Source organism: Chiloscyllium plagiosum, unplaced genomic scaffold, assembly GCF_037043375.1.
Source record: "Chiloscyllium plagiosum isolate Xiang-an unplaced genomic scaffold, Cpla_swu_hap1 HiC_scaffold_1, whole genome shotgun sequence".
NCBI lineage: Eukaryota > Metazoa > Chordata > Chondrichthyes > Orectolobiformes > Hemiscylliidae > Chiloscyllium > Chiloscyllium plagiosum.
This window is the reverse complement of record NW_028270139.1, coordinates 135,166,333-135,192,807: the sequence shown is the minus strand read 5'-3', so window position 1 is coordinate 135,192,807 and position 26,475 is coordinate 135,166,333. Positions and strand designations below refer to the sequence as shown.

The 26,475-nt window shown below is 46.4% G+C and overlaps 2 protein-coding genes across 2 annotated transcripts in view; one reads left to right on the top strand and one right to left on the bottom strand.

The window, feature by feature from the left end:
• Positions 1-11,787, bottom strand: part of LOC122560971 (uncharacterized) — a 67,324-nt gene extending 55,537 nt beyond the window's left edge. Inside the window, exon 1 of the mRNA XM_087990966.1 lies at positions 11,541-11,787. Within this exon, the coding sequence (XP_087847092.1) occupies positions 11,541-11,667 (127 nt within the window). The 5' untranslated portion in view covers positions 11,668-11,787. The remainder of the gene's footprint in view (positions 1-11,540) is intronic.
• A 62-nt stretch (positions 11,788-11,849) lies between these two features.
• On the top strand, positions 11,850-26,114 carry ino80b (INO80 complex subunit B). Its single transcript, XM_043712633.2, has 5 exons — positions 11,850-11,979; positions 17,593-17,782; positions 18,491-18,597; positions 21,094-21,266; positions 22,753-26,114. The coding sequence occupies exons 1-5, from the start codon at positions 11,940-11,942 to the stop codon at positions 23,209-23,211; spliced, it is 969 nt and encodes a 322-aa protein (XP_043568568.2). The 5' UTR covers positions 11,850-11,939; the 3' UTR covers positions 23,212-26,114.
• The last annotated feature ends 361 nt before the right edge of the window (positions 26,115-26,475 follow it).

Here is a 26,475-nt window from a genome sequence, read left to right as displayed (position 1 = left end):
CTCTTTTCTTCACTAGTTGTATGGATTCTGTTAACGACATTGGACAATCTCAGCCGAGAGGACCCATGCTGAGTAAGAAATGACAACATTAACACTATTGTCCCATCTTGACATGCATAAATTGTCAAAAAATTTTTTTTAAAGAAATAAGTTGAAATTTATAAATGTGAATAGTACAGTAGAAAGCCCGTGATGTAGTGTAATCAAATGGTTGCAGAAACTGGATGTGCTATGAAACTGATGGCTGTTTTACTCCTTAAACCACCTACCATGATATCAGGTTTCTCCACAGCACTTTACTGCCAAGTAGTTTGTTACTTTAGTGAACTCAATTCACTTGTTATTTGGGCAAATATGACATCTAATATTGCTTAGGGCAATCTCACATACAGCGATGAAATAAATGACTAGATCAAGTTACAATAATGATAGCTAGGGAACAAATACTGACCAGGATGTCAGGGAGACATTCTACTGCTCTTATGTTCAAACAGAATTTGTTTTATGTCTGCCAAATAAAATACCCATTTTAACACTTCACCTCTGACTATGCACCAGCACTCGACAAAATCATCAGTCTATTTAAGTCTCCCAAATAGGTTTGAATTCATAGCCTTCTAACTCCAAAGCAAATAGGCCACCAACTGAGCCACAATTGACAACCTATTGAGCACCTGCATGGAATACTGCTTTACAAAGAAACAAAGGTGGCATACAGTTATAAAGTGAGCATCATTTTATTTCAAATCCCACACGGAAAGTATATACAATAAAGAAAACAAGCTGATTAAAAGTTAAATTACGTTTTCCACACTTAATTTTAGCAATAAAAATATAAGTATTAGTGACATATAGATTATAAAGAATAATAGTACCAATTTGCTCCTTTATAAATAAGTGCCTCGATATTTGTCAATTGAATGTAACTGTGAAGTATTTGTCTGATTAAAATAGAATTAAGAATCTCTGAAATTAACTATCATTTCTATATCCACAATTAATGGAATTGACCATCTATAAAATTTTGGTTGGCATTCTCAGAGTAGGTATATTCATTAGGTCACACTAAGGATGAAGTGGCACATCTGACATAGGACCACTACATGGTACTGTCAGTTGTTTCAAGACAGTTGCCAGTTGACTTAGTGATGATTCACAGTTCATATGCTAGTGTAGATAGGACAAGAAGTGGGGAGGTGATGAACACCAGATGTTATCACTGGACTATCAATACAGAGACCCAGCTAATACTCTGGCAACATTTCTGGTTTCAGATCCTCATTACAGGCTGAGGTAACTAGTTGTTGTCAGGAACAACCACTTAACAGATGCTTTTAATAACTTAGGTGGTAATAAAATAGCTTCTCAATGCAAAAGAAAATGACAAAATGGCTTCTAGGCTGCAAATTGACAATTCTGTTAAAAGCTGCATAAAATGGCTTTTAATTCTGTTACAGCTGCATCATTGACTAACCATAGTCTGCTTTAGTAGAGATTAGCAGGCAGTGCTCCCTTTACAGCATAGAAATAACTAGACTAGATAAGATATTACTGGCCATCCTAACTGATCTTCAGATGCAGGTGCAAATACACGGTTAGTGAGATAAGGATGGCTTGAATGTTGGAAAACAAAGTTGGTTCCCAGGAAATATCCTTGGACCAAGTAACTGTCAAATAATTGTCTGAATGTACTATGCGATCATAGCCTGTACTTTTCTTTAAGAAAAGTATAAAAATGTCTTTGTTTTAAGCCATGTGTGCAGCTCCTCCGTGGACTACAGATGTAGGCAACTTCTGTGTTTCCAGATGCTCTGTACCCAGCCGTATGAAGAAATACATAATGAAGTCTTAAAGAACCAGACCGATTGTGTGTGCTTATTGAACGAACATGGAACAGAGAGGACCCCCCAAACCCAGGGTTCCAGAACTTCAGGTTCACTAATGCCCTTTCGGGAAGGAAACTGCTATCTTTACCTGGTCTGGCCTACATGTGATCCCAGGCCCACAGCAATTCTTAATTGCCCTCTGGGTAATTAGCAATGGTCAATAAGTGATGGCCTAGACAGTGATGCCCTTATCTCGTGAATGAACATATATAAAAATTGTATACAATGTAGCATTTGAAAGGAAAATTTACTGCAAAAATTGTGGAAGGCAAAACGTTTAGCATCTGTGTGTGAAGATATAATATGCATAGTTTCCATATTTAGCCTCAGGTAAACAAGGCTAAGTATCTGCATCTATGTATCTTGCTTTGTAGTAGAGGAGGTGAAAGAACAGGAAATGATGTGCTCTGTCAAGATTGTGGTGCTGAAAAAGCACAGCAGGTCAGGTCAGGCAGCATCTGAGGAGTAGGAAAATCGACCTTTCGGGCAAAAAAATGATGTGCTCTGGTTAACCCTGCTATCCTGTCACGAGTGTTAAGAAAGATATGTCTACATGAGTGATCATCCCAGACAATCAACAGACCATCCATGGACCTGTTTCCCATGTTCCATATACCATCACCTTGTAGTTGTGATCAAGTTCCTCAGCTTCCACATTTTTTTGAGAGACATTTTGTTCTCCTCTGAGATCACAGGGGTTTTCACAAAGTTGACCTTCAGATGCACATGTTGGTGTATTCTCTGTGTAGAGCTGAGTAAAGGATATTGTTGAATTCATATGTCTTCTTACCTTCACCCATAATTTCTCCTTTGCTTTCCTGAAGACACTGCTGTAGAAAAAAGAGTAGTGAAGACAATAGTATGTCCCTTACAGTCAGAAACAGGGGAATTTATAATGGGCTGCTGAGGCTGTATAAGTCTCTGGTCAGACTGCGTTTGGAATATTGTGAGCAGGTTTGGGTCCTGCATCTAAGGAAGGATGTGCTAGCCTTGGAAGGGTTCCAGAGGAAGTTCACAAAGAATATCCTGGAGATAAAGGGATAACAAGGAGAGGGTTCAGGATTCAGGATCTGTACTCAATGGAGTTTAGAAGGATGGGGCGTTTCTGATTGAAACTTACAGAATAGTGAGAGGCCTGGGTGGAATGGACATAGTTTTTTCCATTACTAGGAGAGACTAGGACCTGAGGGCACAGCCTCAGAGTGAAAGGATGACTCTTCAGAACTGATATGAGGAGGAATTCTTTCATTCAAAGGGTGGTGAATCTGTGGAATTCATTGCCACAAAAAGATGTGGAGGCCAACTCATTGAATGTCTGTAAGACAGAGATAGATTGGTTCTTGATTAGTAAGGGGATCAAGGGTTACATGGAGAAGGCTGGAGAATGGGGTTGAGAAACATCTCAGCCATGATCAAATGGTGGAACAGACATGATCAGCCAAATATCCGAATTCTGCTCCTATATCTTTTGGTCTTACGAGCAAAGAAATAGCTGACCAACTAAGTAAATACTTTGGTTCTGTGTTCACAAAGGAGGACCCAAATAATGAAATAGAAATGTTAGAGAATATGGGGTTTATTGAGAGGAAGGAACTGAAGGAAATCAGTATTAGTAGAGAGATGGTGTTGAGAAAATTGATGGGATTGAAGACTGATAAATCCCCAGGGCCTGATAATCACCACCCCGTAGTATTTAAGTAAGTGGTCCTAGAAATAGTAGATACATTGGTGGTCATCTTCTAAGATTCTATAGACTCTGGAATAGTTCCTACAGATTAGAGGGTAACTAGTGTAAACCCTCCATTTAAAAAGGGAGATAGAGAGAAAACCAGGAATTATAGACCAGTCAGCCTGACATCGGTAGTAGGGTATGTGTGAAAGTCCAATATTGTTATGGACCAGACCAAACCCCTCTCAAAATATATTAAGAAGATAGCCAAGACTCCAACTTTTTCTTATTTTTAAAGGCAAGTGTAAGGCATTGTTTTTCCGATGCAATTCAATTGGCCAAACTACTAGACCTGAAGCAAAACAAACTGTATTCTTACACTATAGTTAAAATACAAACAAAAGATAGAAGAATCGGAACAACTTTACGCTATTAGAAAACTTAACAGAACAATAGATTATTTAACAACTAAACAGCAACTATTCCAATATAGTACCATCCCAAAAACACATTCTTGGCAAAATCAAATTCAGTAAAAGAGATTGCCACACATGCAATTCTCCAATCCAGGAGGAAAGATCATCAAGTGAGCAGGGAGAGATGTATAGCAGCTTCCAAAACTCAGCAGCTACTGAACGTTGAAATCCTGGTTCCGTGGGAGCTTGACCCCATCCCTTCATGTTGCTTCTATTGTTCCAACTTGAAAATAAAGATCCCAAGGCTTCACAGCCTGTTTACTTTATTGACTGGGAACAGACTGCTCTGCACTTCTGTCTCAACCTCGTTGAGATAACAAACCAGGGCAAGATACACCTCTTAAAGCAATACACCTATCATCGCAATATAAAAGAGCCAGTAACAGTGGCAGGACTGGACAGAGTCAACATGGATTTAGGAAAGAGAAATCACGTTTGACAAATCTACTGGAATTCTTCAAGGATGTAATAGTACAAATGATCAGAGGGAGCCAATGGATGTGAGTAACTTGGACTTAAGAAGGCATTCTACAAAATCTCACATAAGAGATTAGTGTGTAAAATTAAAGTGGGTGGGATTGTGAGTAGTCCATTGAGATGGATAAAACTGGTCAGCAGAAAGGAAACAAAGAGTGCACAAAATGGGTATTTTTTCAAATGGCGGGCAGTGACGAGTAGGATTGGGGCCCAGCTATTCGCAACATATATTAATCATTTAGATGAGAAAATCCAAGTATAAAAGGAATCTAAGTATGACCTGCGCAGAGACATTAAGACAGCCAAGGACCAGTACTGATCCAAACTAGAGACCCAGACAGACACCGGCGACTATGGTAAGGACTGAATGACATCACAGGTTCAAAAAGAGACAATGCAAGATAGCAGACAATGACACATCCCTCCCAGATCGTCTCAACGCCTTCTATGCTCACTTTGAGCAGAATTTTGGCGGAGAGGTGACACCTATTCCGACAAGTCCTGACAAATCTATCTCCTCAGTCACTGCATCAGAGATCAGATCAGTTTTCTGTCATGAGAATCCAAGGAAAGCGATGGGACCAGACAGGGTAACAGACTGCGCACACAGAGCATGCACAGGTCAACTGACAGAGGTCTTCTCAGACATCTTCAACCTCTCCCTGCAGCAGGCCACTGTCCTGCCTGTTTCAAGAGGGCCAACATCATGCCTGTGCCTAAGAAGGCTCAAGCAGCATGTCTCAATGACTACCGCCCAGTGGCCCTAACTTCGGTGGTCACGAAGTGCTTTGAAAGGCTGGTCATGGCATTAATCAACTCCAGCCTCCCCACTACTCTTGACCCACTCCAATTTGCCTATCGGACTAACAGATCCACGTCAGATGTCATGTCACTTGCCCTTCACTCCTCCCTAGAACATCTTGACACCAAGAACAGCTACATAAGAATCCTACTCATTGACTACAGTTCAGCCTTCAGCACTATTATCCCCTCGAGACTGATTACTAAACTTAGTGGTCATGGACAAAGCCCCACTCTCTGCAACCGGATCCTCAGTTTCCTGACTCACAGGCCACAATCAGTGAAGATTGGGGACAATATTTCATCTTCACTTACACTCAACACTGGAGCCCCCCAGGGGTACGTACTCAGCCCCCAACTGTACTCATTGTATCCCCATGACTGCGTCGCTACAGGTTCGCTGATGACACCACCATAGTTGGTCGAACCTCAGATGGTGACGAAACAGACTACAGACGGGAGGTGGAAGACCTGGAAAAATGGTGCATTGAGAGCAACCTAGCTCTCAATGCTAGCAAAACCAAGGAACTCATTATTGAGTCTCGGTGGGATGTTACTCATGCCCCCCATACACATTAACAGCACAGAGGTGGAACGAGTGGAGAGTGTCAAGCTCCTGGGAGAGGTCATCAACAACAAGCTTTCTTGGACTCTTCATGTGGACGCACGGGTTACAAAGGCCCAACAACGTCTCCTCTTCCTCAGGCAACTGAGAAAATTTGGCGTGACGGCAAATACACTTGCCAACTTTTATAGGTGTGCCATCGAGAGCATTCGGTCTGGATGTATCACTACCTGGTATGGCAACTGTACCATTCAAGATCGGAGACGGTTACAGAGAGTGGTGAACTCAGCCCGGACAATTACAAAGGCCAACCTCCCATCTACAGAATCCATCTACCAGGCCCACTGTCAAGGAAAGGCCGCCAGCATTCCCAAAGATCCATCCCACCCTGGCAATGTTTTTCTACAACCTCTACCATCGGGGAGAAGGTACAGAAGCCTGAACACACACACACCAGCCGGTTTCGAAACAGTTTCTACCTTACTGTTGTTGGAATACTGAATGGACTTACAAACTCTTAACATTCGCCTGTACCTATGTTTTTATTTTTGCCACTGTTTACCTATTATTTGCTTATATATGCTACTTAACTATGTGATCTGCCTGTATTGCTCGCAAGACAAAGCTTTTCACTGTGACTTGGTCCATGTGACAATAAATTCAATTCAAATTCAAATAAATCTAGTATCTCCAAAGAAGATGATGTAAAGCTGGTGGGGAGGTTGGGGGGGGGGAAGCGGTGAGCTGTGAAGGTGAATCACAGATGCTTCATTATGATTTGGACAAACTCGGCGAGTGGGTAAAAGCATGGTAGACACAGTATAACGTGGATAAATGTGAGGATATTCACTTTGGTAGCAAAATTAGGAAGGCAGATTTTTATCTGAACAGCAATAGGTTGGGAAGGAGAAGGTGCTACGAGACCCAGATGATTTTGTACACTGACAGTAAGCATGCTGATGCAACAGACATTGAAGAAGGGAAATTATATGTTGGCCTTCATAGCAAATGAATCCAGATGAATCCAGTACAGCAACAGGAATGTGTTGTTGTAATTATACAGGGTCCTTGTGTGACCACATCTGGAGTATTGTGTGCGTTTTGTTCTCCTCATCTGAGCAAAGATGTTCTTGCTATTGAGGGAGTGCAGTGAAGACTTCCCAGACTGGGAAGGTGGGATTGATTTATGAGGAGGGGTTGAATCAGTTGGGATTATGTTCATTAGATTTCAGAACAATGAGGGGGATCTCACAGGTAGACAGGGTGGATAAGAAAGTGTTTAGCATGCTTGCCTTAATTGCTCAGATCTTTGATTATAGGAGTTGGGATGCCTTGTTGAGGTTACATAAGACATTGGTGAGGTCTCTTCTGGAGTACTATGTGCAGTTCTGGTCACCCTGTTATCAGAAGGATATCATTAAACCGAAGGGGATTCAGAAAGATTTTCCAAGATACTGCTGGGAATGGAGGACTTGAGATATAAAAATAGATTAGAGAGACTGTGACTTTTTTCACTGAATGTGGGAGATTGAGGGATGATCTTATAGAGGTTTATAAAATCATGAGGGGCATAAGATGAATAACAGTGATCCTTTCCCAAGGGTGGGAAAGGAGTATATTTTTAAGGTGAGAAGAGAAAGATTTAAAATGGACATGAGAAGCAACTTCTTTAATACAAAGTGTGGTTACTGTGTGGAATGAACTGCGAGAGAAAGTGGTGGATGTAGGTACAACTAAAACTATTTAGATAAGTTCATGAATAGAAAGGTTTGGAGGGATGTGGGCCAAACACAGGCAGATGGGACTAGCTTGGTCTAGGAATGTGGTCGGTGTGGACTGGTTGGACTGTGCTGTATGACTATGACTCCATCTGATTTCTCATGTGATTCTGCCACACATCTCACTATAGTCTGGATTAGAGTGGTGCTCAAATGTACAGCAGGTCAGGCAGCATCCAGGGAGCAGGAAAATCGACATTTCAGGCAAAAACCCTTCATCAGGAATGGAGGCAGGGAGCCTCCAGGGTGGAGAGATAAATTGGGGATGGGGGGAGGGGGCTGGGGAGAAGGTAGCAAAGAGTACGATAGGTGAATGAGGGTGGGGATGGAGGTGATAGTTCAGAGAGGAGGATGGAGCAGATAGGTGGGAAGGGAGATTGGCAGGTAGGACAGGTCATGAGGACGATGCTGAGCTGGACGTTAGGAACTGGGGTGAGGTGGGGGAAGGGGAAATGAGGAAACTGGTGAAGCCTACATTGATGCCCTAGGATTGAAGTGTTCCGAGGCGGAAGATGAGGCGTTCTCCCTCCAAACGTCGGGTAGTGGTGGAGGAGGCACAGGACCTGCATGTCCTCGGCAGAGTGTGCGGGTCCACAAGCTGACCACCCCAGCCGACCCATTGTCTCAGCCTGCTCCTGCCCCACCGAACCCATCTCCACCTACCTCGACACTGTCGTATCCCCCCTAGTCCAGAAACTCACCACATACTTTCAAGACACCACCCAAGCCCTCCACCTCCTCCAAGACTTCTGTTTCCCCAGCCCCCAATGCCTCATCTTCACCATGGACATCCAATCCCGCTACACCTCCATCCGCCATGACCAGGGCCTCCAAGCCCTCCGTTTCTTCCTCTCCCAATGTCCCCTACAGTACCCTTCCACTGACACTCTCATTCGTTTGGCTGACCTGGTCCTCACCCTCAACGATTTCTCCTTTGAATCCTCCCACTTCCTCCAGACCTAAGGGGTAGCCGTGGGCACCCATATGGGCCCCAGCTATGCTTGTATCTTTGTCGGCTACGTAGAATAGTCTATCTTCTGTAGTTACACCAGCACCACTCCCCACCTCTTCCTCCGCTACATTAATGACTGCATTGCGCCACCTCGTGCTCCCGCAAAAAGGTTGAGCAGTTCATCAACTTCACCAACACATTCCATCCTGACCCTAAATTCACCTGGACCATCTCTGACACCTCCCTCCCCTTCCTGGACCTCTCCACCTCCATCAAAGATGACCGACTTGACAGTGACATTTTTTACAAACCCACTGACTCCCACAGCTACCTGGATTAGATTAGATTAGATTACATTACAGTGTGGAAACAGGCCCTTTTGGCCCAACAAGTCCCACCGAAGCGCATCTCCGAGACACCCGCACCAATCAACCAAAAAGGCCCCGTGGCCCAACATTTCAACTCCCCCTCCCACTCTGCCGAGGACATGGAGGTCCTGGGCCTCCTTCACCGCCGCTCCCTCACCTCGGAACACTTCAACCCCAGGGCATCAATGTGGACTTCAACAGCTTCCTCATTTCCCCTTCCCCCACCTCATCCTAGTTTCAAACTTCCAGCTCCGCACTGTCCCCTTGACTTGTCCGGACTTGTCCGACCTGCCTAGCTCCTTTTCCACCTATCCACTCCACCCTCTCCTCCCCGACCTATCACCTTCATCTCCTCCCCCACTCACCCATTGTACTCGATGCTACTCTCTCCCCACCCCCACCCCCACCCTCCCCTAGCTTATCTCTCCACGCTTCAGGCTCTCTGCCTTTATTCCTGATGAAGGGCTTTTGCCCGAAACGTCGATTTCGCTGCTCGTTGGATGCTGCCTGAACTGCTGTGCTCTTCCAGCACCACTGATCCAGAATCTGGTTTCCAGCATCTGCAGTCATTGTTTTTACTTCGTTTTTACCCCTACGTATTACTCCTTACCTAACACTACGGCCAATTTAGCATGGCCAATTCACCTAACCTGCACATCTTTGGACTGTGGGAGGAAACCGGAGCACCCGGAGGAAACCCACGCAGACACGGGGAGAACGTGCAAACTCCACACAGTCAGTCGCCTGAGGCGGGAACTGAACCCGGGTCTCTTGCGCTGTGAGGCAGCAGTGCTAACCACCGTGCCGCCCACCAAGATTATACCTCTTTCCCACCCTACCTCCTGCAAAAATGTCATCCCGTATTCCCAATTCCTCTGCCTCCGCTGTATCTGCTCTCAGGAGGAGCGGTTCCACCATAGAACACACCAGATGGCCTCCTTCTTTAGAGACCGCAATTTCCCTTCCCACGTGGTTGAAGATGCCCTCCAACGCATCCCGTCCACATCCCGCACCTCCGTCCTCAAACCCCACCCCTCCAACTATAACAAGGACAGCACCCCCCCGGTCCTCACCTTCCACCCTACCAACCTTTGCATAAACCACATCATCCGCCACCTCCAAACGGACCCCACCAGAGATATATTTCCCTCCCCACCCCTTTCTGCCTTCCACAAAGACCATTCCCTCCGTGACTACTGGTCAGGTCCACGCCCCCCAACAACCCATCCTTCCGTCCTGGCACCTTCCCCTGCCACCGCAGGAATTACAAAACCTGCGCCCACACATCCTCCCTCACCTCCATCCAAGGCCCAAAGGAGCCTTCCACATCCATCAAAGTTTTACCTGCACATCCACCAATGTCATTTATTGTATCCGTTGATCCCGATGCGGTCTCTTCTACATTGGGGAGACTGGATGCCTCCTCGCAGAGCACTTTAGGGAACATCTCCGAGACACCCGCTCCAATCAACCACACCGCCCCGTGGCCCAACATTTCAACTCCCCCTCTCCTTCACCGCTGCTCCGTCACCATCCGATGCCTGGAGGAAGAATGCCCCATCTTCCGCCTCGGAACGCTTCAATCCCAGGGCATCAATGTGGACTTCACCAGTTTCCTCATTTCCTCTCCCCCCACCTTACCCCAGTTCCTAACGTCCAGCTCAGCACCGTCCTCACGACCTGTCCTACCTGCCAATCTCCCTTCCCACCTATTCGCTCCACCCTCCCCTCTGACCTATCACCTTCATTCCCACCTCCATCCACCCATTGTAGTCTTTGTTACGTTCCCCCAACCTCCTCTCTGACCTATCACCTCCATCCCCACCCCCATTCACCTACTGTACTCTTTGCTATCTTCTCCCCAACCTCACCCCCTCCCATTTATCTCTCCACCCTGAAGGCGCCCTGCCTCCATTCCTGATGAAGGGCTTTTGCCCGAAATGTCAATTTTCCTGCTCCTCGGAAGCTGCCTGACCTGCTGTGCTTTTCCAGCACCACTGTAATCTGGTTTCCAGCATCTGCAGCCCTCACTTTTGCCTACATATCTCACTGTACCCCATGTTGGTCAGATCTTATAAGATTATATTCAAAGTGTTTTGTCTTCCATTTTCTTTCAAGAATGTTTATCATTACTGCTCCAAGATTGCAGTAAACCTCAAGACAATCCTGGAAAGCTTGAAACACTACAGCTTGGAAAAGAGAATGGTTGGATTTGTCTATTCAATAAATTGTCTACATAAAAGAAAGTTGATGTTTCTCAGTTAAAACCTATTAATAGCAGTAGCAGTGGATGGTTGATGAAAGGTGAAGATAGGAAATTATGGTTATCAATTGACTTTTCTGCATTGTTCCCATCCATGTTACATATTTAGTTGTATTTCTGAGGAAGGGTCACTCGACCTGAAACTCCAATTTCTCTCCACAGATACTGCCAGATCTGCTAAGCTTTTCCAGGAATTTCTATTTTTTGTCCTGATTTACAGCATCTGCAGTTCTTTTGGTTTATATTATATGTTTTGAAAATAATTGCATTACCCTCATCTTCTGAAATCACTCTCAGTGATCTACCTTGTTCGAAATCCCTTGGTCTTGCACTCTTCCAGGCTTCCCTTCTCCAGTCATTTAGGCCAAATGTCCAAGATCTGCAGATGGAATCTGGGGGTCTTCCTGACCTAAATTGCTCTTTCAGAATCATAATTAGACAGAGGAGTATATTTTGTCCTGATTTACAGAACTGTGTATTTCATAAATTACCCAGATGAGCTGCTCTTTCTGCTGGGTGATTTCCTGGAGCATTTTGAGGTGTAGACTCTGAGTGAACCCTGACAGGAGAAGCGGAACTTTAATCAATGGTCGGGCTGCGGTCCGGCTGTTTCCGGTGTTTGCACCGGAAGGGACTTCTGAATTTCCCTCCTCCCCCCCCCCCCGGGTTTCAATCAAAGTGAGGCTTTAAAACGGCGGATAAATATGGGAAAGAAGAAAGAGTCGGCGGTGGACAGAGGTTTGGGTAAGAGTTCAAATTCTGTCATTGATCTGTGAGGGGTCAGGACCCGGGTCCCCGGAGGGAAAACCGCGAACTTTAATCCTCTCTCCCCCCCCCCCCGACACAGAAAAACAAAACAAAACAAACGGCCAACACTCAGTGACAGCGGAGATTACTTTTAATTACCTTCAATCCCCCTTTTTATTAAAAAACACGCCGTTGTTGTTTGGCCCTGACCCGCCCCCAGGTCGCTGCTGTGTTCGCCCCTCACTCTCTCCTTCCCCTCCCTCCACAAGTGTCTCCTTTCATCCCCCGAACTCAGCTAATCTCCCCCCGCTCCCCTCTCCCCCCCCCCCCGCCTCTCCCCCCCCCACCCCCCGCCTCTCCCCCCCCCACCCCGCCTCTCCTTCCCCCCCCCCAGCCTCTCCTTCCCCCCCCCGCCTCTCCCTCCCCCCCCCCCGCCTCTCCCTCCCCCCCCCCCCCCGCCTCTCCTTCCCCCCCCCCCCGCCTCTCCTTCCCCCCCCCCCCCCGCCTCTCCTTCCCCCCCCCCCCCGCCTCTCCTTCCCCCCCCCCCCCCCGCCTCTCCTTCCCCCCCCCCCCCCGCCTCTCCTTCCCCCCCCCCCCGCCTCTCCTTCCCCCCCCCCCCGCCTCTCCTTCCCCCCCCCCCCGCCTCTCCTTCCCCCCCCCCCCGCCTCTCCTTCCCCCCCCCCGCCTCTCCTTCCCCCCCCCCCCCGCCTCTCCTTCCCCCCCCCCCCCGCCTCTCCTTCCCCCCCCCCCCCGCCTCTCCTTCCCCCCCCCCCCGCCTCTCCTTCCCCCCCCCCCCCCCCGCCTCTCCTTCCCCCCCCCCCCCCCCGCCTCTCCTTCCCCCCCCCCCCCCCGCCTCTCCTTCCCCCCCCCCCCGCCTCTCCTTCCCCCCCCCCCCGCCTCTCCTTCCCCCCCCCCCCGCCTCTCCTTCCCCCCCCCCCCGCCTCTCCTTCCCCCCCCCCGCCTCTCCTTCCCCCCCCCCCGCCTCTCCTTCCCCCCCCCCGCCTCTCCTTCCCCCCCCCCGCCTCTCCTTCCCCCCCCCCCCGCCTCTCCTTCCCCCCCCCCCGCCTCTCCTTCCCCCCCCCCCGCCTCTCCTTCCCCCCCCCCGCCTCTCCTTCCCCCCCCCCCGCCTCTCCTTCCCCCCCCCCCGCCTCTCCTTCCCCCCCCCCCGCCTCTCCTTCCCCCCCCCCCGCCTCTCCTTCCCCCCCCCCCGCCTCTCCTTCCCCCCCCCCGCCTCTCCTTCCCCCCCCCGCCTCTCCTTCCCCCCCCCCGCCTCTCCTTCCCCCCCCCCGCCTCTCCTTCCCCCCCCCCGCCTCTCCTTCCCCCCCCCCGCCTCTCCCTCCCCCCCCCCCGCCTCTCCCTCCCCCCCCCCCGCCTCTCCCTCCCCCGCCTCTCCCTCCCCCCCCCCCGCCTCTCCTTCCCCCCCCAGCCTCTCCTTCTCCCCCCCCCGCCTCTCCTTCCCCCCCCCCCCCTCTCCTTCCCCCCCCCCCCTCTCCTTCCCCCCCCCCCCCCCGCCTCTCCTTCCCCCCCCCCCCGCCTCTCCTTCCCCCCCCCCCGCCTCTCCTTCCCCCCCCCCCCGCCTCTCCTTCCCCCCCCCCCCGCCTCTCCTTCCCCCCCCCCCGCCTCTCCTTCCCCCCCCCCCGCCTCTCCTTCCCCCCCCCGCCTCTCCTTCCCCCCCCCCCGCCTCTCCTTCCCCCCCCCCCCGCCTCTCCTTCCCCCCCCCCCGCCTCTCCTTCCCCCCCCCCCGCCTCTCCTTCCCCCCCCCCCCCCCGCCTCTCCTTCCCCCCCCCCCCCGCCTCTCCTTCCCCCCCCCCCGCCTCTCCTTCCCCCCCCCCCGCCTCTCCTTCCCCCCCCCCCGCCTCTCCTTCCCCCCCCCCCCGCCTCTCCTTCCCCCCCCCCCCGCCTCTCCTTCCCCCCCCCCCCCGCCTCTCCTTCCCCCCCCCCCCGCCTCTCCTTCCCCCCCCCCCGCCTCTCCTTCCCCCCCCCCCCCGCCTCTCCTTCCCCCCCCCCCGCCTCTCCTTCCCCCCCCCCCGCCTCTCCTTCCCCCCCCCCCCGCCTCTCCTTCCCCCCCCCCCGCCTCTCCTTCCCCCCCCCCCCGCCTCTCCTTCCCCCCCCCCCGCCTCTCCTTCCCCCCCCCCCCGCCTCTCCTTCCCCCCCCCCGCCTCTCCTTCCCCCCCCCCGCGCCTCTCCTCTTTTTCCTCCCCCCGCGCCTCTCCTCTTTTTCCTCCCCCCTCGCCTCTCCTCTTTTTCCTCCCCCCTCGCCTCTCCTCTTTTTCCTCCCCCCCGCCTCTCCTCTTTTTCCTCCCCCCCCGCCTCTCCTCTTTTTCCTCCCCCCCGCCTCTCCTCTTTTTCCTCCCCCCCGCCTCTCCTCTTTTTCCTCCCCCCCCGCCTCTCCTCTTTTTCCTCCCCCCCCGCCTCTCCTCTTTTTCCTCCCCCCCCCGCCTCTCCTCTTTTTCCTCCCCCCCCGCCTCTCCTCTTTTTCCTCCCCCCCCCCCGCCTCTCCTCTTTTTCCTCCCCCCCCCCGCCTCTCCTCTTTTTCCTCCCCCCCCCCGCCTCTCCTCTTTTTCCTCCCCCCCCCCCCCGCCTCTCCTCTTTTTCCTCCCCCCCCCCCCCCGCCTCTCCTCTTTTTCCTCCCCCCCCCCCCGCCTCTCCTCTTTTTCCTCCCCCCCCCCCCCGCCTCTCCTCTTTTTCCTCCCCCCCCCCCCCGCCTCTCCTCTTTTTCCTCCCCCCCCCCCCGCCTCTCCTCTTTTTCCTCCCCCCCCCCCCGCCTCTCCTCTTTTTCCTCCCCCCCCCCCGCCTCTCCTCTTTTTCCTCCCCCCCCCCCCCCGCCTCTCCTCTTTTTCCTCCCCCCCCCCCCCGCCTCTCCTCTTTTTCCTCCCCCCCCCCCGCCTCTCCTCTTTTTCCTCCCCCCCCCCCCGCCTCTCCTCTTTTTCCTCCCCCCCCCCCCCCGCCTCTCCTCTTTTTCCTCCCCCCCCCCCCCCGCCTCTCCTCTTTTTCCTCCCCCCTCCCCCCCCGCCTCTCCTCTTTTTCCTCCCCCCCACCCGCCTCTCCTCTTTTTCCTCCCCCCCCCCCGCCTCTCCTCTTTTTCCTCCCCCCCCCCCCCCCCGCCTCTCCTCTTTTTCCTCCCCCCCCCCCCCGCCTCTCCTCTTTTTCCTCCCCCCCCCCCCGCCTCTCCTCTTTTTCCTCCCCCCCCCCCCGCCTCTCCTCTTTTTCCTCCCCCCCCCCGCCTCTCCTCTTTTTCCTCCCCCCCCGCCTCTCCTCTTTTTCCTCCCCCCCCCCCTTCTTTTTCCTCCCCCCCCCCCCCCCGCCTCTCCTCTTTTTCCTCCTCCCCCCCCCCCCCCCCCCGCCTCTCCTCTTTTTCCTCTTCCTCCCCCCCCCTCGCCTCTCCTCTCCTGTGAGGTGGGTGTAGAAAGGGGGTACTCTAAAGTGGCATGGGTTAGAAGACCAAATTGTCATTACTCTGTAAATGAATTTGGCATCAGACATCCTACAGACAAGGAGCAGGAGAGAAATTAAGCAGTGGAACCTTTGGGGCATGTCTGAGTTGAATGGTTGGGACAGAAGGGTGCAATGGGATCAAGTGTTGAAAGGAGAGGGAATGATCAAACATCACTAGTTTGTTTTGTATTGATAAACATCAGGTATCTGTTATTTTGGGATGTTACTGGCTCATCTCTGGTTGCTAATAGACTTAGGAATAAAGTGATATACTTGGTCACCTTTCCAAAAAGAAAGCTAAAAGGCAAGATTCAGCCTGGCTCCGAACTAGCATGCAGCAAAGCGCCATAGTATTTTGCTTCAAGTAAGATTACCCTGTAATGTTGGGGAGTGCAGTATAGTCATTGTTTAATATTGATTGAATTAAATAAATCTTATGGTTCTTCGTGTGGAAAGTAAGGAAGCAACTTGCAGCTGGCCTCACTTTAGCAAGTTTTTCTCCCTTGTTCGAAAAAGCAATTGATGAATTCTTTATGCAAAAGATGCAGGTGTCTGCCTCAGATCTCTGATATAACCGTTGTTAATGCTTGCTTTATACTATGAGTGGTTAGTTTTGGGCAGTACAGATGTCCTTTTAAAAAGATGTTGAAACTACTTGTGGGATTAACTTGCACTGATGTACTAGTGAAATCATCTAAAGACCCTAAACTAGCAATAATATTTTTCTTGCACTTGTAGTTGCACCCCCTCCACCTCACCCAACCACAATCAATCTACTCACAAATGAGACCAATTCAACTGCCTTGGCTTGTATTCTGAGAGCATCTAACTGAACACCAATCACTGATTAAACCCAAGACCCTTCTGTTTGTATGGCTTGACTGCTTAACTATTGGAAATGCTTGATTCATAGAATCCCTAGCGTGGGAACAGGCCATTTGGCCCAACAAGTCCACACCAACTCTCCAAAGGCCTTCTCACCCAGACTCAATCTCTGTAGCTCCACATTTCCCATGTCTATTCCACCTAGCCCGCACATATTTGAACCATGTTCTATAGATTCAGGATCAGTTCCTGCGGATTGGAGGGTGGCTAATGTTGTCCCACTTTTTAAGAAAGGAAGGAGAGAGAAAACAGAATTATAGACCAGTTAGTCTGACCTCAGTGTTGGGGAAAAATGCTGGAGTCAATTATAAAGGATGAAATTACGGCACATCTGTGTGCAGTTTTGAGGAAAGACATTCTGGCTATTAAGGGAGTGCTGTGTAGGTTCACTAGGTCAATTCCTAGAATGGCGGGACTATCTTACGCTGAAAGATTGGAGCGACTGGGCTTGTATACCCTTGAGTTTAGAAGGCTGAGAGGGGATCTGACTGAGACGTAAAAGATTATTAAAGGATTGGATGCTCTGGAGGCAGGAAGCATGTTTCCGCTGATGGGTGAGTCCCGAACGAGAGGACACCGTTTTAAAAATAAGGGGTAGGCCACTTAGAACCGAGTTGAGGAGAAACTTCTTCACCCAGAGAATGGTGGGTGTATGGAATGCTCTGCCCCAGAAGGCTGTAGAGGCCAAGTCTCTGGATAGTTTCAAGAGTTGGATAGAGCTCTTCTGGATAGTGGAATCAACGGCTATGGGGATAAGGCAGGAACAGGATACTGATTGAGGATGATCAGCCATAATCATAATGAATGGTGGTGCTGGCTTGAAGGGCAGAATGGCCTACTCCTGCACCTATTGTCTATTCAAGTGTTAGTAAAGTGTAATGGGCATGTGACATCTACAGGACAGTCAGCACTACAGCTGGTCATCCAAGTCTGTTGTCTGGAGGGTATTTTCAACTCTATAAAACCAAGGTATGATTTATTGTTTCTACAACTAGCAACAGAACTATGAGAAATGAGTGTGAAAGCATAATGGTACCAATTATACCAATACATCCTCAGAATAATGAATCTGTGCATGAAGGCACAGCAAGTGTACACTAATTTCACAGTCAGAGCATTTTGTTTAAGGTTGAGTGTTTGCCGTACAAGATGCACAATTGATTTGACATTGTCAGTCTTGTTTCCTCTTAGGCAGTTTGTATTGGCTATTGGCTTGAGTAGCAGGTAGTTTTGGTGAGAGGTCACTGCTGCCTTGGCACCATTTGACCTGTATCCTTTGCCGTTCCACAGAGGACGAAGCTGGTGGGCACAGTGCTCACAAGAAGAAACACAAGAAGCACAAGAAACACAAGAAGAAGCATCACCAAGCGGATGTGGGGCTTGGCTTTTCCTCTGAAACTCTGGAATCTGATTCTGGTACTGGAAAACCCCAGCTAAAACTTAAAATCAAACTGGGCGGTCAAACCATGGGCACAAAGAGGTAACATATACCTTCATAATCATACATCACATTGCCTTTTTATAGCTAACTCATTTTGACCCCTTGATGCCCTATTAAGGAATGCTCCTATATTTTTAAGGAGTCATTTTAGCAGAAAATAGTTTGTCTTCACTGAGAAATTGGCAATTTTCCTATCTGAGGATCTCTGTCAAATTTGAGGTCAAAACCTCCATGGTAGGACAGTGGCTTTGGTCTGGACAAGCAGCCCAATCGTCAGGAGTTGAATTCAATTTGTGGGCTGCAATACAAAATTGCTGACTTAGATTAAACTGGTGCCACCCCTGTCTGGTCAATATTATTCATGGACTCATTTAAAATAACTCTTAATAAAATGATTGCTATGGCAATTCAAAAATAAGAGCAGTTGGCAAAGGATAAGGAACGTGGCCTTGCCTTTGCTTAATTGTTTTTCAGGATACAGTTAACAAAGTGTAAGAATTCAAAGAATTTATTGTAAGATGCCACTCTGAAACAATTGTCCAATTATTGCATGGGCTAGGGTAGCGAAGAATGTACCATTGTTAGAATAGACTAGTTATGCAGCATCCTGTCTTCTGTTGGTTAGTAAATATACTAATTGATTATAGACACCACAGATGACCTTATTGACCAAGAAATGAAGGGACTAGGTTTTTGTTTGAAATAAGCAGTGTACATGTAATTCATAATTTGTTTATTATGTAACAGTGTGCCCCACTTTTCTTTGGCCTCTGAGCTAAAGCAATCTCCCTCTCCTTTGATGGTTGATGATGAACCAGATGAAGTGCCATTGGACCAGTATCGGGCTTGGCTTGGTAAGTGCTGTGCATTGTAATGATCTGAAAAGGTGTCAAGGCATGTATTTTAATCTGGACATTTCTATAACCTCTGCCAGCCTTGTTTTCTTTTAATGTTTATTCATGGGATATGGGTGTTACTGGCTAAGCCAGCATTTATTACCCATCCCCAATTGCCTAGAGGACATTTAAGAGTCAAGCACATTGCTGTGGGTCTGGAGTCACGTGTAGGCCAGATCAGGGAAGGATGGCAGTTTCCTTCCCTAAAGGACATCAGTGAACCAGATGGTATTTCCTGACCATTGCCAGCTGTTTTAATATCACCATTATATCCTTAATTCCAGATTGTTATTCAATTCAAACTTCACCCTCTGCCACAGTGGAATTCATGGGTCCCTTGAACATTACCTGGGTCTCTAGATTAATAGTCCAGTAATAATACCATTAGGTAAACAGCTCTCCCAGTGTGGTACGTTCTATCAGTTGGTCAGATTTAGTGTAGGAGTATTTTTCTGCATTCATCAGGATTTTCTTTCTTGAGCTGCAAAGAAACCTTGAGTCAGCAGTAGTTGGTCCTTAAAGACTAGGCTGTTTGTTGTGATTTTATTCAAGAAATACTACTTCCCTTTGGAGAAAAATGGGAAAGAAAATGAATCAAAATTGTGCACTGTTCTAAATGTGGTCTCACCAAGGTTATCTAATTTTAATGATCTTGTCTGTTTGTAAATTCTGTTGTCTTAATGATCTTTACTATTTTGTTAATAATTTGATAGTATTTTTAAGATATCAACTACTTTTTATAGGGTTTGAGTCTGTACTCCTAAATTCCAATGAACCCACATCTCATTTTTCCTTTTCCAAGGAATATATGATTTCCTTATTCATCCCATCAAAGTGCATGTCACACTTAACTGAATTTTTTGATTTGATTTATTATTGTTGTGTACCTAGGTCCAGTGAAGAGTTTTGTTTTGCATGCAGTATGGGTAGATCATGCCATACAAAGTGTTGGGGTATTAGAACAGTATGAGGAATACAATGTGCACCTTCTCTTGCAGCTGTAACAAAGAGTGAGATCAACATTAAATTTAAAGTTTGAGGTCCATTTAATTGTTAGTTAAATGCACATTCTGCTTTGTTTGCTGTGCCATGTTCCAAATTAAGTCTGTGTTAAAATTACTTTCTAAAATAAATTAGCGCATTAGGTTTTCTGAGAATTGAAACAGCACTGCATTCTGGAAATGACCAATTTTCAACAGGAGCAGAGTGTAAATGACAAGACTAGCAGAAAATGCTATCAGGAAGGGAAACATTTTAAAAAAAGATAAGCAAGTTTTATTATCTTGAGTGAGACTTCACAAATTTGCTATTCTGATTGTAAGTTTGCTCGTTGAGCTGAAAAATTTGTTCTCAGACGTTTTGTTACCATGCTGGGTAACATTACCATTTGGCATTCAAACCAGAACTCCATCAACAAACCAAGATACAGAAATAGAAAACAGGCCAGAACCCACCAGCGCTTCAATGGAGGCTCTCTGATGTAACCTAGCATGATGACAAAACGTCAGAGAACACATCTTCCAGTTCAGCAAGCAAACTTAAACCTGAAGCACAACCTGAGCTACAAATCTTCATAAATGTGCTATTCTCTTTCTGATGCTCTTAGATTGTGTCTTGCCAGGGCCATAAATGCCATTAATTACCAGCTACCCACCCAGAGTAAGTTTAATTTGCATTAATGGCATAGAAACAACAATTTCATGATGTGCATATTATTTCAATAGGGATGCTCACTGCAAACTTGCATTTCTTTTTTGTTTTTGTCGAAATTAACTTTGCAAATTGGAGATTTAATACAATAATAGAACAGTGTTGTTTTGTGCTCCTTTTGTTGTAACTCTTCAGCCTGTTGCATTCATGTTGACTCTCAGGCTAATTCAACTAGTCCCATTACCCTGCCTTTTCCCTGTAGCTCTACAAACCACTTCTCTTCGATTCTCATTCTTAAGACTGCCATTGAATCTCAGTATATTCCATTATAACCATTTGTTGCATAAGATAAATTTGAAGGTTTGTGAAGAATCTGAATTGATTTGTCCAGTTCACACATTGCTGTTTTTCATTTTAAAAAAATACAGCACAGGTGCAGTCCCTTTGACCCACGAAGCCTGTGCCAATTCCTTATCTTTATTTAGACCCATTACTTATTGCCCATATGTGGTTTTTATCCCTCTGTTTGCCTCCTGTTCATGAGGAGGAGGGGAGGGTTCTACAGTAGCTGATGGTTGCTGTATCACCTCTTATCAACATTGGGATTGTTAACAGATCTGAGATCATTCTCTAGCCCCCTCATCTCGGTGAGAACATATTCTGTTACAGAGATAAGGAGAAAGACACACACCATAATTTTTATCAACCAAAAACAAAATGCTGATGCACCACTTCCATTGTTACCTTGGAATAAATAAAGGTAAAAATGTAGAGTTTGATCAGAATTATTTGTAACATTTACAGATGAGGAGAGCAACTTGGATCCATCTCCTTTACCAGACCTGGATTCTGAAAGCCTTCAGGAGCCAGAACAGGATGAGGAGCAGCGATGGCTGGATGCTTTGGAGAAAGGAGAGTTGGATGATAATGGAGAATTAAAGAAGGAGATTGATGAATCACTGCTGACGGCAAGGCAGGTAAATGTTGGGCCACATCTTGCAGGGGATATGACAATATGTCAATGATGTACACATTGGCCAGCAGTTTGAGGGAATTAAGAAATCTATCACAAGTTAGATATTTGTGCAAATTTTGGCTGATCTACACAGCTCAGCTGTTTGTTTCACACAGATGGTATCTTGCCCTTTGTCTCTCAATATTATCTTTAAAACTTGCAAGATGTGCATGTTTGCACTCCATTAAGCTCCCCATCGTTTGATTTGATGGTTAATGGTTTAACTTCCTTTTCATGAATGTGATAATAGTTCAGTTTCAATCAGCCCTCATGACCCAAATTTTGAACTGCGAGTCTCAAATCTGTGTTAACAAGTGGCAGCCACAATGGCTTTGTTAAATATAAATTACATTTGACTGACTCGCTAAACCTCTCTGTATTGTCAATTACTTTAGTGCAGTTGAACTATGTATGAACTGTCAGCATTTCATAAACTTGGTAGTAAAGTTGAAGCCTACAGAATTGGAGGCAGTGGCAGTGTGGATACAGAAATTGGTTAAGGGACAAAGTAGTAGTGAATAGTCACCCTTCAGATTGGAGGGAGTGAATAGTATTAACAATACCTCATGTTTTTTTAATATCAATAATCTGAATATGATACATGGATCATTGTTTTCTGTGCCAAGTACAGAACTTTAAACAATGAGGATAGTGACAAGCTTTAGGAGGAAATAGACAGTCTGGTGAAGTGTACACATGAAATATTGCAGCAGGTTTGAAGTGCATTTAGAAAGAAGAAAGACAACATAGACTAACAGTTCAAAGGATAGACACTCACAAATATTTGAATGTTATAGGATGAAAAGGGGGCTGATTTTGAAGCACATTGTTACACAGTTAAAACAGATGATTCAACGGTTACAGTATAGAAGGATGCATAGAGTACAAAAGCAAGGAACTTTAAACTTTTGTAAATCACTGCTTTGGCCCAACTTGAAGCAGGGTCCAATTTTGCTGACCACACTTTCGGAAGGACACTGTGGCCTTGAAGAGTACAAAGGATATTTTGACCTATTTATGTGGGAAGAGGAGAGAAGCTGAAATAAAAGTGCTGGATTATACTCTGGTCTGGCAGCAAATGTAGACAGTGAAGCAGAGTTGATGTTTGAGTCAAAAATGACTGTTCCTCAACACTGAAGTCATATTTGACTCAAACATTCTCTGGGTCTCCCCTCACAGGTAAAAAGTATTTCCAATGCATTCTGTTTTTATCAGATTTCCAACATCCATGATAATTCCTTTTATTCGAAGGAAGTTTGAATTCTCCTTGGGGCAATTTAACATATTCAAAATCCCATAGTGCTCTCCAAACGTTTGTCCAGTCCCTGAAAGTTACTGACTCTGTTTTGAACTTGCCTTTAGGAAGTGTACCTTAGATGGTGACTCATTGCATAAAAATGCTTAAACTGTTGACTCTGTTTTTCAAAAGATTTTCTTTGTTTATGCAGCGTGCCCTGCTACACAAACAACAAAGCCAACCACTCCTGGAGCTGCCCATGGGCTATAAAGCAAAGGAGATGACTGAGGAGATGATGGTAAAGCGAGCTGAGCGTGCTCGAAAAAGGCGCCTGCAAGCTGCAAAGAAAGCAGAGGACAACAAAAACCAAACAATTGAACGGCTGACAAAGACTAACAAGGCCAAAGTCAAAACGCTGAGGGAGAGAAAAACTAAAAGAATGCACTATCCTATGATTAGATATTCCAACAACGCCGAAGCGATTACTGTCTCCTTTCCACATGGATGTCCAGTCCTCCTTCCATCTGTCTTGCAGCCTGTGCCTCTCCCTGTAACCTGTGGGGTTGAGGGCTGTTCAAACTTCAAGAGGTACTCTTGTTCTAAAACTGGGTTACCGCTCTGCAGCCTTGAGTGCTACAAAAAGAATTTGTTGATCCAGGGTTTGGCCTGATGGGCTGCAAGCTTTTTTTAATATTAGCCTGGAGGAAATAAGTGAAAGGTATCGAGAAAGCCCACTGGCTCAAGGCTTCTGACAATGGAATCCTGCACTAACCAGGAGCAATCTCTGGTTACCAATAGAGAACTAATTGGTAATAAGATAATTCTGTAATAAGAATTACCTACCAATCTTCATTTGATGGCTGTTCCTTTTGGAACAATATTGGTTGTGTTACTGAAGTGGCAGGATTAATGGATTGTATTCTGCAGTTTAATATTAATGAAAAGAATGCCAATACAATAAGGAATGAAACTGTGTTCCTCTTCAGTTCATTACATTGGCAGTGTGGCCTAGCACAATATGATTGGTTCCAAAATAAAATCTCTTCCCTGTGCAATGGTGCATTTCATCCTCACTAATGTGATGTTTCTCCATTCCTTTCCTGTGAATAACTTTGTGCAATAAGAAGCAATTGGAGCAATGTTGACTTAGTGGGTTGAGACTGACTGTTCTCCAGTTTCATTGGACTCTAATTGGGAACAGAATAAACTTCCATCCCAGTAATGTAGATTACATACAAATTCAAGATTTTGGATGCCAGTTTCCAACCTACAGTTCTTCTAATCCTAATTATTTGTTAACTCAATATTCTTTCATTTTGTTCCACACTAACCTCACCCCCCACCCCGAACAATTACTCCAGCTGTCCTTAGTGGTCATGCAAACCCTATAGCCATGCAACTAGGAGATATGTTTGGTACCTATACAGGAATTTCCAAATCTCAGACAAGGCAAGAAAACACCCCAGTTCCAACCAGGGAAAGGACATCAACCTAGTGAGATTGGCTGTCCATTTGAGTAAAGATTTGTTGAAATTATTGTACAGTCTTAACCTGTCAGGAAGCATTTGTGGAGAAAGAAGTGGAGTTGATATTTCAGGTCAAGGACTTTTCATCAGAACTGGAAGTTTGAATATACTGAGATGGTTATAAACATTTTGTTGACTGTCTCACCTATGCATTTGTAATGTGGAAGGAAATGGTCAGCAAAGGTTGGCTGCTTTATGTAAGATTTGATAAAATCTAAATAAAGTATTTCGAGATATGTGAATTCTATAAGATAATGAGATCACCAGGTTACAGCTGAAGATGATAAAGCACTCAGAAGTAATCTCAGTTCATGCCTGACACCAGATCATGCTATTAGCTGTCTATCAAACAATCCAAAGCCAATTTGCCAAATGCCATTCTGCACGTTGATCATTTTGAACTAACATTCTGATCGTGGTTCCACATTTACCTTTTCCATTTATCTCTTTGCTGTACTTGAACAGTTCACTTTGAAATAATGTTTGATACCTTTTTCTACATTTTCCCCCATCTGTCCATATCTCTATAAGATTTTCTCCTTTCAGTTTGTAAGGCTTGTTTCTTTTATTCTTTTACTTTACTGTTGCTCGGGATCAGCTTAGTTGCCTTTTAAATCGTTTAGAGTCATCACATTTGTGCCAGTTAAAAATAACTTATTTTCCAGCACTTGGCTTGTAGCCTTGGTTGCAAGTTTACATCGAAATACTACTTAGAGTTACTAAGGCTTCTTCCTCCAGGTGAATTTTATTTTCTCAACACCTTAAAAACCTTCTGCCTCTTACCTTAAATCTGTGCCCCGGTCATTAATCCCTCCACCAAAGGAAAAGTTCCTTCATATCTACACATCTGATTCGTGGCACTCCATTTCTTCTGCTCTAAAGAAAACAATCCCAGTCTCTTTGCTCTTTTTACATAACTAAATCTCTGGCCCAGGCAATATTCTGGTAAATCTCCTCTGCACCCTCTCCAGGGCAATCACATCCCTCCTATGTGGATTTCAGAACCGCACTTCATATTCTAGCTGTGGTGTATCACCTCATTGAACTTAAATGCTATGTGTTGACTCAAAGGCATATCCCATATGCTGCCTCAACTACTTTACCTGTTCTGCTACCTTAATGAAGTGGTGGATGCACACATCTAGGTCCCTCTGTGCTTCCTAGGGTCATCCATTCATCATGCATTCTCTTCCATTTTGTCCTGGAAATTGGGTAGGTTGAGCTTTGTATCTGCTAAAACCTATAAATTATAAATTCCTCAATTTATTTATTTTAGCCCGCATTAGATTCCAACCAATAATGAGAAAATGTTGAGAATCTATTGGATGTTCCTTGACATTCATTTGAACAGTTTAAAAGCTGTTGTGAACTATGTATAAAATTCAAGAGGTGCATGTTCTCAGTTGCCTGGGTGAAAGTTTGGTGTGGGAAGTCCCTTACTCAGTGTATTAAATAGTCTCATTCTATAGAATAACTGGAAACTCCCAAGTCAGTTTTGAGCAGGAGTTTTCCTTGACAGTGAGTTCTTTGTATTTAACAGGTGCAGTAATATGTCATAAAGCAGCATGTGGTGCTTTCACTGTAAAGGCACACTAAATACAAGATGTCATTGAAGTTGTTGCAATTTGTGCACTGTTATACATTCTGAACTTTTCACCAGGTATTTCAAAAAGGGAAGTTCTACAAAAAACACTCAGCTGATCGTGCTCCCTTGCAGTCTCCCTAACTGAGGGCATGCACCTTGTTGTATTTTCTGCAAAATTTACAGGTTGGGTGGAAGCTGGCTCAAGCATTCCCTTTTTAAGCTCCTTGGGTTCTGGCTTAAACTATACTCCATTATGATGGATCAGTTGTTGTGGAATCAGTATCCCATGACTGGCATACTGCTATTTCATATTGAAGGGAGGTAGACTTGGGTTTGTAGATTGAGTTTGTTTTCTTCACCTTTATTCCAGAACTGATGTGGCTAAGACCATTTTTGTAAATATCATACTGCTTAATTTTTTTTCTTGAACTTCCTAGAGAATGCCTTCATTTGAATAAAAATGAAATCCATTTCATTGGAAATTGTCTGTGATCTGGTGGTGTATCTCTAAAGATCATGTTTAAACCAAAGTCGTCAGGTGCTGGATGGCCCTGATGGAACTCTAATTGGGTGAGTGAGCAAATCATTAAGTACTGCTTGTTAACCCCTTCCATTTTACTGATTGGAAGGTAACTGGCAGGTTAACTGTCCAGCTTTTCATGGACAAGTTCAGACCTAGGTAATTATCCAATGTTGTATCTGTACTGAAACAGTTTGGCTTGGTTCACAGCAAGTTCTGGAGTGCAACTCTTCAGTACTATTGCCAGAATGTGGCCAGGCCTTTGCTGCACCTACTGCTTCCTGCATTTCTTGATAGTAGTTG

What these genes read in the sequence shown, in the direction of transcription:
- ino80b (XM_043712633.2), top strand. Translation starts at nt 11,940, where the DNA reads ATGGGAAAGAAGAAAGAGTCGGCGGTGGACAGAGGTTTGG. An exon ending in CAAACCATGGGCACAAAGAG is followed by an intron (nt 17,783 to 18,490) that starts GTAACATATACC and finishes ATTATGTAACAG; the next exon opens with TGTGCCCCACTTTTCTTTGG. An exon ending in CACTGCTGACGGCAAGGCAG is followed by an intron (nt 21,267 to 22,752) that starts GTAAATGTTGGG and finishes TTGTTTATGCAG; the next exon opens with CGTGCCCTGCTACACAAACA.